At 35.0% G+C, this 17,493-nt stretch overlaps 1 protein-coding gene across 1 annotated transcript in view; it reads left to right on the forward strand.

Annotated features, from left to right (window-relative positions):
* The first annotated feature begins 971 nt into the window (after positions 1-971).
* LOC131828634 (protein FRA10AC1) overlaps positions 972-17,493 on the forward strand; it is a 32,079-nt gene continuing 15,557 nt past the window's right edge. The window contains exons 1-9 of the mRNA XM_059169425.1: positions 972-1,048; positions 2,559-2,654; positions 2,782-2,827; positions 5,898-5,974; positions 7,222-7,305; positions 7,863-7,947; positions 12,392-12,437; positions 14,858-14,971; positions 16,143-16,185. Of these exons, the coding sequence (XP_059025408.1) occupies positions 972-1,048; positions 2,559-2,654; positions 2,782-2,827; positions 5,898-5,974; positions 7,222-7,305; positions 7,863-7,947; positions 12,392-12,437; positions 14,858-14,971; positions 16,143-16,185 (668 nt within the window). The remainder of the gene's footprint in view (positions 1,049-2,558; positions 2,655-2,781; positions 2,828-5,897; positions 5,975-7,221; positions 7,306-7,862; positions 7,948-12,391; positions 12,438-14,857; positions 14,972-16,142; positions 16,186-17,493) is intronic.

Here is a 17,493-nt window from a genome sequence, read left to right on the forward strand (position 1 = left end):
CTTTTCTCATTTTCCTGCTGCTCTTGTAAATATTACAGTTTAAAAGTTTTGATAGCTCGTTTGACCGGGACTAGTTTCTTGTAGCCATGTGATTTGAGTATGACATGAAAAGTCAGATCATCCTCTGATTCCCCCATTAACGTGTGTCCCAAATTCAATATAATGCTGAAGCCAGAGGCTTCGAACACAACCAAGTGACAACTGAGCTCTTTCAGTATTTCTAAGGATTTCAGTTAAAAATATGAGCTGGAACAAGATAAAATTAACTAGGCCAAAGAGCAAGGTTGTTTACTTTGTGGAAACTAGGTTTAAAAGAAAAAGGAAATCTCAACATATGTTGAAAAAAAAAGATAGGAAAGTTTTAATGACTTGATAGTGACTGTTCACAAATACAGTGAATCTAATAGAATATAATCATGTTAACATATTCCAAAGGCAGTTTAGAGTAGTTGAAATCATGAGCTTAAGAATCGAGTAGTTCAGTTTAGCTGTTTATTTGCTCTATAGTTGATTTACTTAACTTTGTTTGTCATTGATTTCTTCATCTGTAAAATGGAGATCATAGTTCCTAACTTGCGGATGTGGAAGCAGTGTTTGTTAAGGACCTGCCATAACATCTGGGACAAAGTTGATAAAAACACAGCAACTGTTAGTACTCCGAGTCAGAAGTGAAGCATTGCTGAACCTTGTGTGCAATCACACAGCAACTTCTAGATTTCATTTTCAATGAGAATGTCAGTAGCCTCCTGGTAATTAAGGTGTAAAGTGTTGATTCATTTCTGAAAGTTTGGACTGTTATTTCAAAGTGAGTGAAAGTTTTAGATGGCTGGATGGCCCATGAACGGTGATATACCCACCATGATCCTTTACAATTATTATGGCTTTTAAAGATAACTTATTTTTGAACTATTCTGTTTCCTGAACTATGGGCGATTTAAGTTCTAAGTAACTGACTTTATACTCCTTTGCAGATGCATGGTCATGGAGGCTATGACTCTGATTTTAGTGATGATGAACATGGTGGAGAATCTAACAAAAGGAAAAAAAGGTAAGTAATTTTTTATTGATCTGTGTTTCATATCCTTTTTAGATTGCAATGAGGTATAAATAAATAATACTGAAAGTTTTTGGATTGTGTTTGCATGTGAAGACAACAGTGCTCTACTGAATGAATTTTCGTTTATTAAACTAGAATGAATTGACTTGAGAATTTGAGAACATTTAGGTGAAAAATAAGAAAATAGTGTTTATGCTGTGAAGGGATTTATGGGAAGGGAAGTGGGGGAGAAAGGGAATCAGTGAAAACTCTTGGATTTCTCTCTTGCATCTATTTTTCATTCAGCTATTAAGGATTTTACTTGCAAACGTCAGAGTGAAGAGAGGGGGCTTGGTTGGTGGTCCCTTTGCAAGTATGTGACTTCAAAGTGAGGTTAACATGGAGAGTGAGATTGTCATATGGTGCATTTTTATGGTTTTGTAAATGAGCAGACTAAGTGCTCAAAGGAAGGAGCTCATGGAAATTTTTATTGAATTAGAAGGGACAAGAACTGTCAGCAAATAAAGCCTGGGCCTTATAAGGAGGTCGCACCTTGATGTTGCTGTATGAAGGGACATTGTTTTCAGCTTTTAGTGTTTAGAAACTGATTTTATCTTTTAACTTAGGAGTGGTTAACTGATTCATATGAACCAAACTTAGAAAAATTGCTTTATTATTTCACACCGAGAGCAATATATTGGGTATACTAAATGGGACTGAACATTTTTGTTGGGTACTCAGTCTTCATGGATGACCAAAAGAACAGAAATAGTGACAATAAATTATATTGTATGGTTCTTTACATTTTCAAGATTTTTCATTCAAAATATTACATTGTCAGACTAGAATTGGAGCAAATTTAGTTGATAGTTTCTACTCTAGGGTTCTACCTGTCTTCAGAACTAGGGCTGATTATCTATAGTCCATCTCACTTATAATCCACCTTTATTTTTTTATATTATTGATTACCAAAAGCTTCATTATCTCTACTTTATGCACAAAGAGATTAAGTAACTTAAATTTACTTAAGGTTAAGATAGTGCGTGGCAGAGCCCAGGTTTGGATACCAGAACGTGGGTGATCTGACACCAGAATCCATTCATTTGTTAGTTTCACTTTCTCCATTTTATAAATAATAAAGTTAAGATAGTAAGTAAGCTACTTAAGGAGACATAAAATATCTCATTAGGGGCGTCTGGGTGGCTCAGTGGGTTAAGCCGCTCCCTTTGGCTCAGGTCATGATATCGGGGTCCTGGGATCGAGTCCCGCATCCTGCTCTCTGCTCAGCAGGGAGCCTGCTTCTCTCTCTCTCTCTCTGCCTCTCTGTCTACTTGTGATCTCTCTTTGTCAAATAAATAAATAAATCTTAAAAAAAAAAATCTCATTAAAGATCAGTGAGTCTTCTTTAAGTTAAGACTTGAATTTTTAAAACCATGTTCCTGTTATGAAAATATGAAGAAACAGGAAACATCCTTTGAGGAAAAATGTGCTCTTTTCATAATTTTTCTTCTTCACAAACCAGGACAGTTGAAGATGATTTACTGCTCAAAAAGCCATTTCAGAAAGAAAAACATGGAAAAGTGGCCCATAAACAAGTTGCAGCAGAATTGCTGGATAGGTATGTACGTCAGTGTAAATTGCTTTTTTTCAGTTTAAGATGTTTTATAAACTCAGGGACTTGGGGATTTAATTCTGTTAATTAGAATATAGACATTTGAATTTGCTTAAAATTTATCTTTTTACAGGGAAGAAGCAAGAAATAGAAGATTTCACCTTATAGCTATGGATGCTGTATCCTTTTTATATCTCTAGATTTTTCTAACTAATAAAATATTTTAAAATCTACTTTTTTATTTCATAAAATCTTGTGAAGTCAGGTAGACTTATATTACATTTTTAAAGGTAACTGTTTATTGATATGCAGTCTTGACATTTATACTTTTGAGTACAATTTTCTTTTTTTAATACATAAGGAGGACTCAGAAACAAAAATAATAAAACATATTACTAATGATCTATGAATAGGTTTACAAAGTCCATGAACCTGCAGATATTTTTCCAACTTATTTTTGCCAAGCTGTCAACATTTCTCATTTTAATACTGGTCTTACCTTTAGTCTCATAATAACTCTTATTCTCTTACTACCTGGTTCTTGGCTGTTTAAACTCTTTGTAAAACTTGTATCTAGAAGTAGATGTGTTTGTGGTCTGTCCTCAGGCCTCATTCATCTTTCAGGTGTGACTTGGGGCTGTCGTTAAGCTATATCTTGCTTCTCTATTATAGCCCCGTCTCATCTCAGCTTTTTGGTAAGGCTGTGGCTCTTTACACTGACTGCTGCCACTGGCCATCCATATTACTGTTGGGAATATTGGAGAATGAAAGAGAAGACGAACAAGACCTGACATGTTTCTGGTATTTATTACTATAGTCAGGATTAAGAGAAGGGGACAATGGCAGTTAGATACATCCCCTACCTATTGACATCTGTTTTACTTTGTTACCATTTCCTAATCCTTTGCTTTAACTTACAGGACTTCTCTTACCACCAATTTATTCTTCTTATCTTCTAACTCAATAGCTTAACTTTCCCGTGGATCTCATCTGTCACTTGTTCCTTTGGCATTTCAACATCTATTGTGCCTTCTATGACACCACTCATTTGGGGGTATTGGGGTATCTAGTTACAGACTGATGAGGGTGAAAGTGTAGGTCCCCTTTTTTGACATGGGTGGAGGTGGGGCCATGGTTATTTCTAGAATTTTTCGCTGGAGTAGCGTAGGTATTGTCTCTAAGTTACCTGTCTTGTTGGGGTGCCCTCTGTCTTGATTATTCAGTTAGAGAGAGCAGGCTTTGTTGGGACTTTTCTTATCTGTGCTTGTTGGCATTTTCAGCTTGTCAGCATCTTCATTTTCAAGTCTGAATTTATGAGTCAAAAAGAAAACCTGGGGAGCTAACCACCATGTGTAACCATGGGTCTTGAGCTCCCTAGCTATTATGCCTTCATCTCCTCACCTCTCAGGATCTTTGTATATTTGTTTTAGATACAATTTCCAAGGTTTTTAGTTCTTAGTGAGAAGAACAGGGAGAAGTACATCTTTGTCTACTCTAGTTTCCTGGAAGCAAGGTCCCATTCAGCCCCTGTTTTTATAAATAAAGCTTTATTGGCACGTAACTGTGCTTATTCATTGAGGTGCTATCTGTGCCTACTTTTCATGCTAAAATGACAGAGCTAAGCTGTTGTGACAGGTGCCATATTGCCTGCATATTGACAATTGACAGAAAGAATTTGTTAATCTAAAAGACTGAAGTGACTTGCCATGGTCACATGACCAGTTAGAGATAGACTAAGAGCTAGAAAGGATGCAAATCTCTAGATATCTAGCTTTTCTCTTTTTTCCTTTTCTGAAAGGTTAACTGGTTTGTTGCCAGTCTTGGAAGTATCATATTATGGTTCAATATTCTGTTAGAACGTACTGTGATGAATTAAGTCATTATTTATCTTTGATATAGTAGGGTGTAGTCAGGCAGTACTGTGGATGAGGTCAGTTCTGTTATTTGCATGTCCAGCTCTGGAGAGAATACTGTTGAGCTTTTCAAAACAAAAACTAAGATGCTCATATATCTTGTTATATTGCATTAAAAATAAACATGACTGAATTCTTAAATATTAAAAGAAAGTATTAAAAAAGAACATCTGAGTTCTTGTATTCATAGGTTTTTGAAAGCCTAATGTTAGGATTTAATACTATAAAAGTTGTATCTTCTATTTTAGAGGCTTTATCATTATTGGAATAATTAAATTATATGTTAAGGTAATAAAAGGTAAATTATACTCCTTTATTTATTTATTTTTTAAAGATTTTATTTATTTATTTATTTGTCAGAGTTAGAGAGAGAGAGCACAAGCAGACAGAGTGGCAGGCAGAGGCAGAGAGAGAAGCAGGCTCCCCGCTGAGCAAGGACGCTGGGATCATGACCTGAGCTGAAGGCAACAGCTTAACCAACTGAGCCACCCGGGCGTCCCAAATTATACTCCTTTAAATTTTAGACATTATAACTTTTCATATTATGATTAAAGGGAATATTGGTGTGAGTCTGTATGTATTTCAGCAATAGAATATGAAGCTCTCTTTCTCCCCAGGTAGAACTATATTTTATCACAGGAGTAGTATATGCTTGAAAAATGTTAAAAACAATAGGAACAGTATTAAGTAGAAGGTGAAAGCCCCTCTGCTCTACAGTATTGACTCTTAACAGTTAATATTTACCCTTTCAGATACATTTTTTATTTTTATTTATTTATTTATTTATTTTAATGATTTTATTTATTTATTTGACAGACAGAGATCACAGGTAGGTAGAGAGGCAGGCAGAGAGAGAGGAAGGGAAGCAGGTTCCCTGCTGAGCAGAGAGCCCGATGTGGGGCTCGATCCCAGGACCCTGAGATCATGACCTGAGCTGAAGGCAGAGGCTTTAACCCACTGAGCCACCCAGGCGCCCCAGATATATTTTTTAAAAGATTTATTTATTTCAGTGAAAGAGAGAGCATGTGAGTGGGGGGAGGGGCAAAGCAAGAGAGGGAGACAAGCAAACTTTGCACTGGGCGTGGAGCCCCACATGGGTCTCAGTCCCAGGACACTGAGATTGTGATCTGAACTGAAATCAGGAATTGGATGTTCAACTGATTGAGCCAGGTGCCCCCTTTTAGATATATTTTTTTTTAATTCATAAGCATATATAGTAGGTTTTGCATATTAAAAAAACTAAGTAGATTTATACTGTTTTTCTTTACTTTACTCATTTATCATAGACATAGAACAACTCCTAAGCAAATCAAATCCTTAATTTTTTGCATTTCAGTATCAAAGGCACACAAAATTTGTAAATGACTATATTTTATACTATGGTGGCAAAAAAGAAGATTTCAGGCGATTGGGGTAAGTGTCATGAAGTTCACATAGAACAGGAGGAAAGTATGGAGGTCTTTAAAGACTCACAGCTACTGTGTCTTCAGATTCTGTCCTTCTCTCCAGCTTTCCATTCCAGTTTCCATATAATATCCTGAAGTGGAGAGGCTATCCATAACTTCTTGCTAAGTATCTCATCATGAACCCCATTTCTCTGGCATTTGGCCTCAGGTAGCCTGCTAAGCCAGATCTGCACTTGGTGATAACAGGTTATGTGACGAATACTCATGTCCTTGATTATGCAGTAAATTTTTAAAAAATTTTTGAACAAGGATCTTTGAAATAATTTATTTTTTTAGGCCTCAGTGTTTGGGATTGGTTTTTAAAAAAAGGTAGGGCAAACAGGACAAAAACCAACTCCTTCCTATATTTGAGGCTCTCTATCAGAGCCTCTTGGTTGTGTGTGTGGTTTTTCCCCCAGACTTAATAATTTTCTGAGTTTGGTAGAGCCTTAAAAACTTTGTATGATCTCATCTACCCCAGATTTATCTCCCCCTCTCAATTTAGTCTGTTTTCCCCAACAATCCCTTGTTCTTTCCCCAAACTGTTAGCATCTTAAAATATCATTCCCTCCCCCCATTCTCTTCTGCTCTTACTCAGTCTCTCTAGGAAGCTATAGTAAAATGAGGTATAGAAAACTCTTTACACAGTTTTTAAATGTGATGAAAATGGGGTTATTGACTTTTTTAGATAAAACTTGCTTTCATTATTTTTCCCTATCCACTTAGTGTTTATTCAAGTTTATTCAGGTTCCTCCTCCTGGCTTTGGTGATTTAGCATCATCCATATAATTGAAGCCAGCACAATAGGTAAATGGATGCCTTATCCATTTAACTTGCTTCTGGAGCAGCATTCTAGACAATACGGAATTTTTTTTCTTTTTTTAAGATTTATTTATTTGATTTGAGACATAGTGAGAGAGAGAGGGAGAGAGAGAAGGAGCAGGGAGGAGAAGAAGTAGGGAGCCTGATGCATGGCTCAATCCCAGGACTCTGGGACTATGATCTGAGCAGAAGGCAGATGTTTAACTGACCTAGCCACCAAGGTGCCCCAATATGGAAATTGTTTTTATAAGTATATATACATTCACACATAAAACTATCTTTATCTTCATGTATTTTTTCTCAAGTGCTAAAAAAAATCTCACAGAACTGTTTAACCTCCTAAATTTGACTAATTTTGTGTTTATGTGTAATTGGAATAGTTTTATTTTCCAGGGAAAATGACAAGACAGACATGGATGTTATACGAGAAAATCATAGATTCTTATGGAATGAGGAGGATGAAATGGACATGAATTGGTAATTTTTGCTGTCTGAGATGTAATGCATGAATTGCTTTAGTCCCGTCTCTCCTGCTGTTTCCATGTCTTACATTCAGCCCCGGCATGGAGGAGTTCTGAATGGAGGACATAAAAACATGCCTAGTATTGAATCTGATTTGGTTCCTTTGGTCATTTTTAGCAGTTTTAACTGACTTCTCATTGCTTGACTTAGTCTTGAAAAGAAAATATATTACACTTTTACTGTATTCTTTGTTGTCCTGTTAAATGGTTTTTAAAAATTTTTAAAAATATTTTGGGAAAAAGTAATACCTGAAAGTGGTTTTAAAAATGTAAACATTGCAAAACGTGAAAAGGAATAAGGCTCCTCTCCTCTGACTGTCAATCTTCCTGTTTCCCTCTCTGAGAGAGCCACTATTAATAGTTAATATTCAGGTATTCTATGCACATGTAAGTAATAGGCCTCTTTTAAAACATTAATATTTATATCATATGTGTTATTTGACATTGCTTTCACCTGGAAAACTGTGGTTTAATTTATAAATGTAAAAGATTTATGTTCTTTTATGAATCTAGGGAAAAGAAACTTGCAAAGAAATACTATGATAAATTATTCAAGGAATACTGCATAGCAGATCTCAGTAGATACAAAGAAAATAAGGTATGCCTTCCAAATATTTATAGAAAGTTCTTATTTAAGTACCATATTACTTTTTAATTATACTATCACACCCCATATTATTCTTTTAAAGGTGCTAAATGAGCTAGGTTGCCCTGCATCTATGAAGTGTCATTTGAACAGTTTAACTTCTGCAACTATGAAATTTACAAAGGGCGCCTTATTCAAGGGTGCTTTGTGAGCTGAGGCATGAATAGTCTGAAATTAAACAAGTGGCTACTGGATCCTGTTTCATCCTAACTCTGGCCTAGAGCCTCTACTGATTATAATGAATGATTTGACACTGCAGAATGATGTCTTGTTTCACAGATGATGTTTGAAATTGATAGGCTTTTTTTTTTTTTTTTTTTTTTTCAAATAAATTACCATCTATAAAGAGGCAGATGTACATCTTCTTTTATACCAATGTCTGGGCTAGTAGAATTAACTCTTATCAGTGCTATTTTGTAATGGCAGATTTCCATTCCTGCTTTACATTAGTTACTTTAGTTGATAGTAAAGTGATTTTTATTTCTATCTCAAATTTCACATTCACAGCTAGAGAAAGTAACCTGGAACAGATGATTTCAGTTTGAAATGGGGGAGGGAATGTTGCATAAATCTATGTTTTGGATAGTGTACATTTGTATTAAGACAGAATCTATTTAAAAAGTTTTTTTAGATTTATTTATTATAAGAATTTCTTTTTCATTTAATTAATTAAATCTCAAACCATGATTTGTTTCATATTTTTTTTCCATAGTACTTTTAATATATGGGTTGCTTCACAGTATTCTTGTAGATAAGAGTGTCCAGATTTACAACCTTGTTTACAAACCCATCCCAAAGACTTCCTTGATTTCTTAAGAGCTATCTCTCCTCTCTATACTAGTTATTGATCACAGCAAATCCAAAAGGCACCACAGCAATTGGAGTTACTTGAAGTTACTACACTGCAAGTCAAGTATGAAATACACATCTTTCTAGGAACCTAATAAAGCAGCTTATTCCATGCTAGCTTATTTGTTGATTGCTGTTCAGTATTTATTAAGGACTGGGCAGGGTATTGTGAATTAAAACGTGACTGCCCTTCAAAAAAAAATCCCTATAATTTAGTTGAGGGGAGGAAGTACACATAAAACAATAAGTATTTATATTCTCCATTTGAAAAACATATATTATTGGAAATCATACTTTAAAGAGGATAATCTTGAAATAAATTACATTTTTCTATTAGAACATGATGAGTAGTTAGATGTGAGGGTAAATCTAAGTAAGAAATCAGAAATAGGAAATGTGGAGTGAGGCAGGTTTTTTTTTTTTTTTTTTAAGGCCCGGTTTTTAGGGGTAGTTTTTAAGTTCACAGCAAAATTGAGGGGAGGGTACAAAGATTTCCCATATGCCTCTTACCCCATATATATGAGGGGTATCTTTTCTAAGGGAAAGATGACTATTTTTTTTGGCACACCATGTTTGAGTTAAGAATAGTGCCTTTGATTTCCTTGCTAGGATGCATTTTCTCATAATTTTATTTATACAAAGACAGTGTTTTATTCACTTGTAGTTAATCAGCTCCTTGCTCAGTGCCTATTACTTGGGGCATTTTTAGTGAATTCCAGCCTCTGTCCCACACACTTGTTCCCTTCTTTACTACTTCTTCCCTTTCATCATTGAGAAATTGGTTGGATTGTTGAATCAGTTAGGATTAGAACCTGCTGCAAGGACTGAAGCACTCCTAAGTAACTGACTTAAATGAGCCAGAAGTTTATTTTTCTTCTGCATAGAAGTCCAAGTAGATGGTCTTGGAGCTTCGTGTTTTCAGGAAGTTAGGATCCATCTGTCTTACTGCTTGCATGTGTGATCTCCCTGTGCTAGCAGGTAGAGTAAGAGAAGGAGGCTTAGCACCAAATCCTGAGTAATTCCAGTGTTTAATTCAGCCTATCAGCAGGAAAATGTATGTCGGGCGAGAATATAAAAACACATTGATGCAAAACCTCTATACAATCTTTAACTAGTAGGACATACTATGTTTGTTTATTATATTTCTTACCCCCTGTAAGATTATAACTTTCCTGATAATAGACACTATTTTAATAATCATCTTGTATCTTCAGCAGAGTGCCAAGCCCAGTAAGTAGTTGCTTAATAATTATTTGTTGAATAGATTCATGAGTGGAAGGAAAAGTTGAGAAACTATTGCTGTACAAATTTTCTGTGCTTCAGTGGGCATCCCAACATATATGTTAGATGGCAGGCAATCTTAACATAAATGGGCTTAAAAGTAGAATAAAACAGAGTCATTTTGAACGTTTTATTTTTTTTCTAAACTGGGGAGGGAGGTTATTTTTTTGGATTTTAATCAGAGTATTTTCAAATATTTGAGCCCCTAGTTGCATTTAAACTACAAAATTGCCTAATTCAAATAAGTGATAAAAATAGACAAAGTTAACCAGGCATTGAACAACAGTTCATCTGAATTATCTCTCATAATACAACAACCTATTAGACGAGGTTTTTATACATAAAAAGAAAGTAGACTGAGAAGTTAAGAGACTTTTCAAGGCCACAGAGCTAATTAATGAATGGTAGAGCTTCTGTTGGGTCTGCATGATTCTAAAACTGAGCTTTTAACCATTATAGTAAATTGAATAGAAAATGAAATCATTTATTAAAACTATAGAAAATTAGCCCATGAATATGAAAGATTTCAGAAAGGCAGTGAAGAAAAATTATTTTTAGCCAAAAGAACAGTTATGTTTAGGAATCTGGAGGAAAGTTTAGGGCTCCAAAGGGTCCCCTTTCTCTTTTCTCTTCATAATACTTTGCCAGTGGGGAAAGAGCCATACATGAATTGTGATTGTGGTTGTTTTCCAATAAAACATAAAAAAGGCAGCAGGCCCTCGTTTATTAACCCCTAGGATACTGTGTACCAGGTACTATTCTAAATACTTTGTGCGTATTATCCCATTCAAACTTCTTAATCCAAAGAAATAGGTATTGTATTTTCTCTACATTACATATGAGGAAGCTGAGGCACAAGAACATTAAATACCTCGTCCAGTATTATAAAGCCATTAAGTGGTGCAGCTAAGATGTAAACCCAGACAATCCAACTCTTTTGGACTATAGCATATTGTCTCTTTGCTGTACCATATCCTCTTTTTTTTCTGTCAGTGTCATAAAACAAGATAGATATTTTTTATTAATTAGGTATCTTGCAGCCTAGCACCTGTACCTTTTAATAGGTAGTTTAAAAGTAAATAAGATTAATTCCTTAATAGGGAAGTTGGTAATTATTCAAATGTTTTTTTTAAATACCTGGAATCCTATAAGGAGAAAAAAAGTTTCTCACAATGAGAATTATGTTTGCTTTTTCTTTTTTTTTTTTTTAACTTTTTATTTTAATCACCCTGTGTTCATCATAAGTGCACTTCTAATCTGCATCACCTGTTTCACCATCCCCGCACCACCCCCCACCTCCCTGCTGGTAACTATCAGTTCTCTATAGTTAAGAGTCTGTCTTTTAGTTTGTCTTTCTCTTTTTTTTTTCCTTTGCTCATCTGTTTTGATTCTTAAATTCCACATGTGAGGGAAATCATATGGTATTTTTCTTTCTTTGACTGACTTATTTCACTTAGCATTATACTCTAGCTCCTTCCATGTTGTTGCAAATGGCAAGATTTCTTTTCTTTTAGCTAAATAATACTCCATTTTATGAAGAAGAGGTCTTGTAGTGCCCTGTAGTATAGTGTCACCTGTTCTCCAGGGCTCGGTGCTTCTGGGAGTGTCTCCAATGTATACTACATGCATTCTGCTTTTGTGTCCTGACCACTTTGTCCTTCAGGCCAGTCATCTGCGAAGGTTCTCTTTTCCTGTCATAGGCAGTGTTTTAACTAGGTGTGCTCTGGTCTGCTTGTGAAATGAGACCTGTCTCTGCCACTACTAGAACCAAGGCTTGCAAGACTTCTGGGTAGGGAGATATGGTGTGGAAGGGATTTGGGCTAGTTGTCTCCGGGGAGAGGGCCCACTGTGCTGGGACGGAGGCAAATGTGTCTGAGAAGCAGGGCTTCTCTGGAGCATGGGGGCCAGCAGGGTTTTGTGTGAGCAAGTTAAGTAGTGAGTGTCAGCCCTGTGCTGTTTTCCACAGGTAGCCCTGTGTTTATGCTGAGGGGCATGGGAGGGAAACGGTGCTGGCCAGTTTCTTTAACCCCAGAGAGGTCTGTCTGTGAACACTGCCTTTCTGGGACACGCTCAGAGATGAGCAGCTAATTTCTGCACCGTGTTCCCCACGCACTCTTCAGATCACTGTTTCTATGCTGTGTATCCATGGGGTGTTTGCCCTGTCTTTTGTCCAAGAGTGGCCCCAGTGTCCTCTATGTTTAGATGTATATACAATTTCAATAGTGTTTAAATTTATGCTGGTATAAATGTAATTTTTTTCTCAAAGTTTGGATTTAGGTGGCGAGTAGAAAAAGAAGTAATTTCAGGAAAAGGTAATTCTTTTTTTAAAGTTTTACTTTTTGGGCACCTGGGTGGCTCAGTGGGTTAAGCCTCTGTCTTTGACTCAGGTCATGGTCTCAGGGTCCTGGGATTGAGCCCCACATTGGACTCTCTTCTAGGCAGGGAGCCTGCTTCCCCTTCTCTCTCTGCCTGCCTCTCTGCCTACTTGCGATTTCTCTGTCAAATAAATAAATAAAATCTTAAAGTTTTACTTTTTTATAAGATAAGGTTTTTTGTTATTGAATTGAAGTCATTGAGTAAGATTATTTCTCATGTGTACAATAAATGGTTATCTATATAAGTAAAATTAGAGACAATATATTCATGATATATGACTAGCAAAGGTCAAAATATAATGCTTTAGTGATTTTTATCTTTAAATTTTTGCTTTTAGAACAGTCAATGGAGATTAAGTAGAAAATATTTAAAGAGTTAAAGGAAACTAATAAAGGATGAATACTTGAGTTTTTTCTTTTCTCAACTTTTGAGATAATGAGTAGGTATTACCATATTCAGTCCAATCACATTTTGAATGTAGAGATTAAATATCACTTTGAACTAATAGAATTTTTGAACAGGCTAGTTCTTACTTTGGGATGTCATTGAGATTAACCCCGAATATTTAGTCTTATGGCAAAAGAGCAAACATTTGGTAGGCAATCAATAAATGCTTTTTCTGTGCATTGTTGTAATCTACTCATAAATCTCTGAAAAATTAATGTCTCTGTATTGTGTCATGATACAAAAGCTCTTTATTGATAATTGCATTTTAAAGTGTTAAGGCTTCTGAAAACTGCATAAAAGCATTTAGGAAATAATTTTAAACTAATAACCTTTAAACTGAAAATAAAGGTTGTACTTTAAAATGATTAAACATTGATGCCATCATTGTGGATCATTTACATCTTCCATAAATTGGGTGTATGTGTGAAGTATAAAACTGGATCTGCAATAAAAAAATTAAGGAGTAGGAATTTTTTTTTTAGATGAAGGATCAGCCCTGAAGATACTCTAAAGGAGAAGGAAAAAGAACGAATTTAAAGCTAGTTTTAAGGGTGCCTGGGCGGCTCAGTCATTAAGCGTTCTGCCTTCATCTCAGGTCATGATCTCAGGGTCCTGGGATCAAGCCCTGCGTCTGGTTCTCTGCTCAGCAGAAAGCCTGCTTCTTTCTCTCCCACTTCCCCCTGCTAGTATTCCCTCTCTCCCTCTCTCTCTTTCTCTGTCAAATAAATAAGTAAAATATTTTTTAAAATTTTTAAAAAATAAAGCTAGTTTTAACTTTTCTTAATATGACAGTGTAGTTTGTGTTTTTATCCAAACAATGAAAAATTATGAAATGTCTCACAGTTTTAAAATTTTGTACTTTTATTAAAATGGAATTTTCAGGAGATGGTAAGTAATGCTGCCTTTGAAAAAATTGATGAGCATTCTTTAAGTTACTATCACTGAAAAAAGAGATGAGTTGTTAAGGGAAAGCTATTGCTCTGATTTAGAATTATTCCTTCGTTGCTGTTGTTACTGATCATGCACAGATTTCATGAACTATTCATTTGGAATGAGTAAAAAAAATCCCAATTTAGAAAAGTTATAGGCTGTTTGGACTGATAATTTTCAAAATTCATTTTGATAATTCCTTTTTTATAAAAACTTTCGATTTGTTTCTGTTGGTGCAAATTATTGAGATAAAAATTCTTTTTTGTTTGTCCAAATACAAGGTTCATCTTCTGCTGTGAAAGTAAATAGTTGTTGAGTAGTGTTAGTCCTTTTTTTACAGAATGGTTTAATAAAAATACAGTGAACATGATAATGTGCTGTTGATTTTAGTGTCAGGTAACTCTTAAACTTAGAGTATAACCCAATACTCTACTGATTACTTAGTCTACTTCATCTCAGAGTGCTTCCATTTTAAAATGTGCTTTAAGTGCCATTTTATGCTGGTGCTTAAAATAGAAGCCATAATGTTAATACTTAAAATAAGAATTTTAATCAATTTAAAAATTATTATTAAATATTAAAAAGGATTCACCCAGGTGTAAATATGTGTACTATGGAAATGTATTTATTCTTTTAGGGTATTATTGAGTTTATTTTTTTAGTATTTCCATTTTCTAAAGTGTAAGATTTCCTAATCAGGGAGTTGCTGAAACCCTGATCTATATAGTGTATCAATCTCTTGAGCAAGAATTCTGTGATTTATTTTTCTTAATAACCTTTTCTTCACCTCTTTGATCTAATACTTGTATATACATTTGTTAAGTATACTATAGTTATTATGCTCAGTTATTTTTTTAATCCTGACTACCTAGAACTAAGAATTTATGTATGTAAAGAGCAAATTTTAGGAGTAATTCCAGATAGTACAGATAAACATTGTCACCAACTGTCATAGCTAATATTCCTTTCTTTATTGCAGGCCAGTTTTTCTGTGGAAATAAATGTTGTGATACAAAAGATGACTTGAAGAGTTGGGAAGTTAATTTTGGTTATATTGAGCATGGTGAAAAGAGAAATGCACTTGTTAAATTAAGTAAGTTGACTTCAGGTGGAATATAATTGATTTCTTCAAAGTTTATCTAGTAATTTAGATTTAAAAATATATAGACTAATTTAAAATTTAATTTAAAAAATTTAATGTATCTTTCTGGAAGCACTCTTTTTTCTGAATTTCCCAAAGTGACAAATAAATTTTGAGACTTCAGTTTTTTTACTCTCAGCATTATGGTAACATTTAGGTGAAAGAGTTCTAATGCCAAATAAAAACCTATAATTTGTAAAGTGATGACCTCTTCCTGTTATGGAATATTGGTGAGAATATCATCAGTGCAGAATAAGATGCGGAGTATCAGAAAAGGCAATGTAAAATCTCATGCTACCTGGTAGCCATATTGTTGTGGTGTGGACAATAATTAGACTCTTCGTGTCAATAAAGAACAAGTTCTAAGATGGTGTAATTGTTCTTGATGTCAGTCTTAAAAGCTTAGTAAGGTTTATAATCCAGAGTACAGCAGCTTCTCTTGATAAGAATGTATTAGAATCTGTTGTTCCTTCTTTCCCCCCCCCTCCACCATGAATTAAGCTAGTCTTATGTGTCAGCTTCTTCAGGCCATCACGTTAGCAACCTTCTCTAGGTCCTACATAAATGTGCTTCAGAGTTTTCTGCCTACTCCCTATAGGAGTCAAGAATTTCCTCATGTGCTTCTACTTAATGCACACCAATGTAGAGGTTCCTCCTGGAAGTGTTCATGATAGAAAAGTCAACTGCTGTGAACTGAGATTAAGGCAAAAGAAGAGGTCATAATCATGGAACCTTTTGAAAGGTTTTTTTCTATTTGAAAACTCTGAAAGCACTTCAGAAGAAGTAACTATAGCCACACTGTTGTTATTAGATATCTTTTATGTGAGACACATATTAATCCTATATATGAAACAGAGTTTGCTTTTAGAATAAATTGACAGCACTTTTTTCTAAAGTAATACTAGAATATTTTCAATTCTTCAAGCATTCTGTTACCCTTTTTATTGTGCATATGTATTTTTCAAGGTGGAGAGAACCAGATTGCTTTTTTGGATTGTTTTTTCACATAATCTGTAAAAGGGATATATGGAATAATGAGAATGTATGATATTAAGGGTAGAGTATCAGTATAGTTAATTCAAATTCAACCTTTCAGTGGTGTCACTTTTTTTTTTTTTTTTAGGATTATGTCAAGAATGTTCCTTTAAATTAAATTTTCATCACAGGTAATATTATCCTGTAAAATGCTGATGTAATGTTTAGTAGTCTTGGACATAGTCACTTACCTGCACTGAATGTCTAAATGTGGCCTTATGAGGTTGATGGTTTAATTTATTGATTGTATGGGATATCTGGCATTACTGTGATACACCAAACACATATACCAGGGAACTGGAAATTTTCTATGCCTTTCTCTAGCCAGCCAGTTTTAAACATGAAGACCTGTGCACGGTGGTAGATAGATGCTAGAATTTTTAGTCTGGAGTCAACGTTCAGAAGCCATAATATTGTATTGAAAAGCAGATCTGTATTGAAAAGCAGATCTTCATAAAGTGTTTCTTAATATCTCATTAATTTTTTTCTTTAAATTCTCTAAATTTAAATGCTGTTAATTAACATATAATATATTATTTGTTTCAGGGTATAGTTCTGTGATTCATCAGTCTTATAATAATACCCAGTGCTAATTACAACACATACTCTCCCCAGTGTCCATCACTCAGTTAACCCCATGCGCCTCCTCTACAGCAACCCTTAGTTTGTTTCCCAAGACTGAGAGTCTCTTACGGTTTGTCTCCCTCTTGGCTTTCATCTTGTTTCATTTTTTCCTCTCTTAACCCTATGCTCCTCTGCCTTGTTTCTTAAATTCCACATATGAGTGAGGTAATATGATAATTTTCCCTGATTGACTTATTTCACTTAGCATAATATCCTCTAGTTCCATCCATGTCATTGCAAATGGCAAGATTTCATTTTTTGATGGCTGTGTAATATTCCATTATAGATATATCTTTATCCATTCATCTGTCGATGGACATCTGGGCTCTTCCCATAGTTTCACTATTGTGGACATTGCTGCTGTAAATATTGGGGTAGAGGTGGCCCTTCAGATCATTACATTTGTATCTTTAGGGTAAATACCCAGTAGTGCCTTTGGTGGGTCATAGGGTAGCTCTATCTTCAACTTTTTGAGGAACCTCCATACTGTTTTCCAGAGTGGCTGCATCAGCTTGCATTCCCACCAACAGTGTAGGAGGGTTCCCCTTTCTCCGTATCCTCACCAACATCTGTTGTTTAATGACTTGTTAATTTTACCCATTCTGTCTGGTGTGAGGTGGTGTCTCATTGTGCTTTTGATTTGTATTTCCCTGATTCCAGGTGATGTTGAGCATTTTTTCATGTGTCTCTTTGCCATTTGGATGTCTTCTTTACAGAAATGTCTGTTCATGTCTTCTGTCCATGTCTTGATTGGATTATTTGTTCTTTGGGTGTTGAGTTTGAGAAGTTCTTTATGGATTTTGAATACTAGCCCT

Source organism: Mustela lutreola, chromosome 4 (assembly GCF_030435805.1).
Source record: "Mustela lutreola isolate mMusLut2 chromosome 4, mMusLut2.pri, whole genome shotgun sequence".
Taxonomy (NCBI): domain Eukaryota; kingdom Metazoa; phylum Chordata; class Mammalia; order Carnivora; family Mustelidae; genus Mustela; species Mustela lutreola.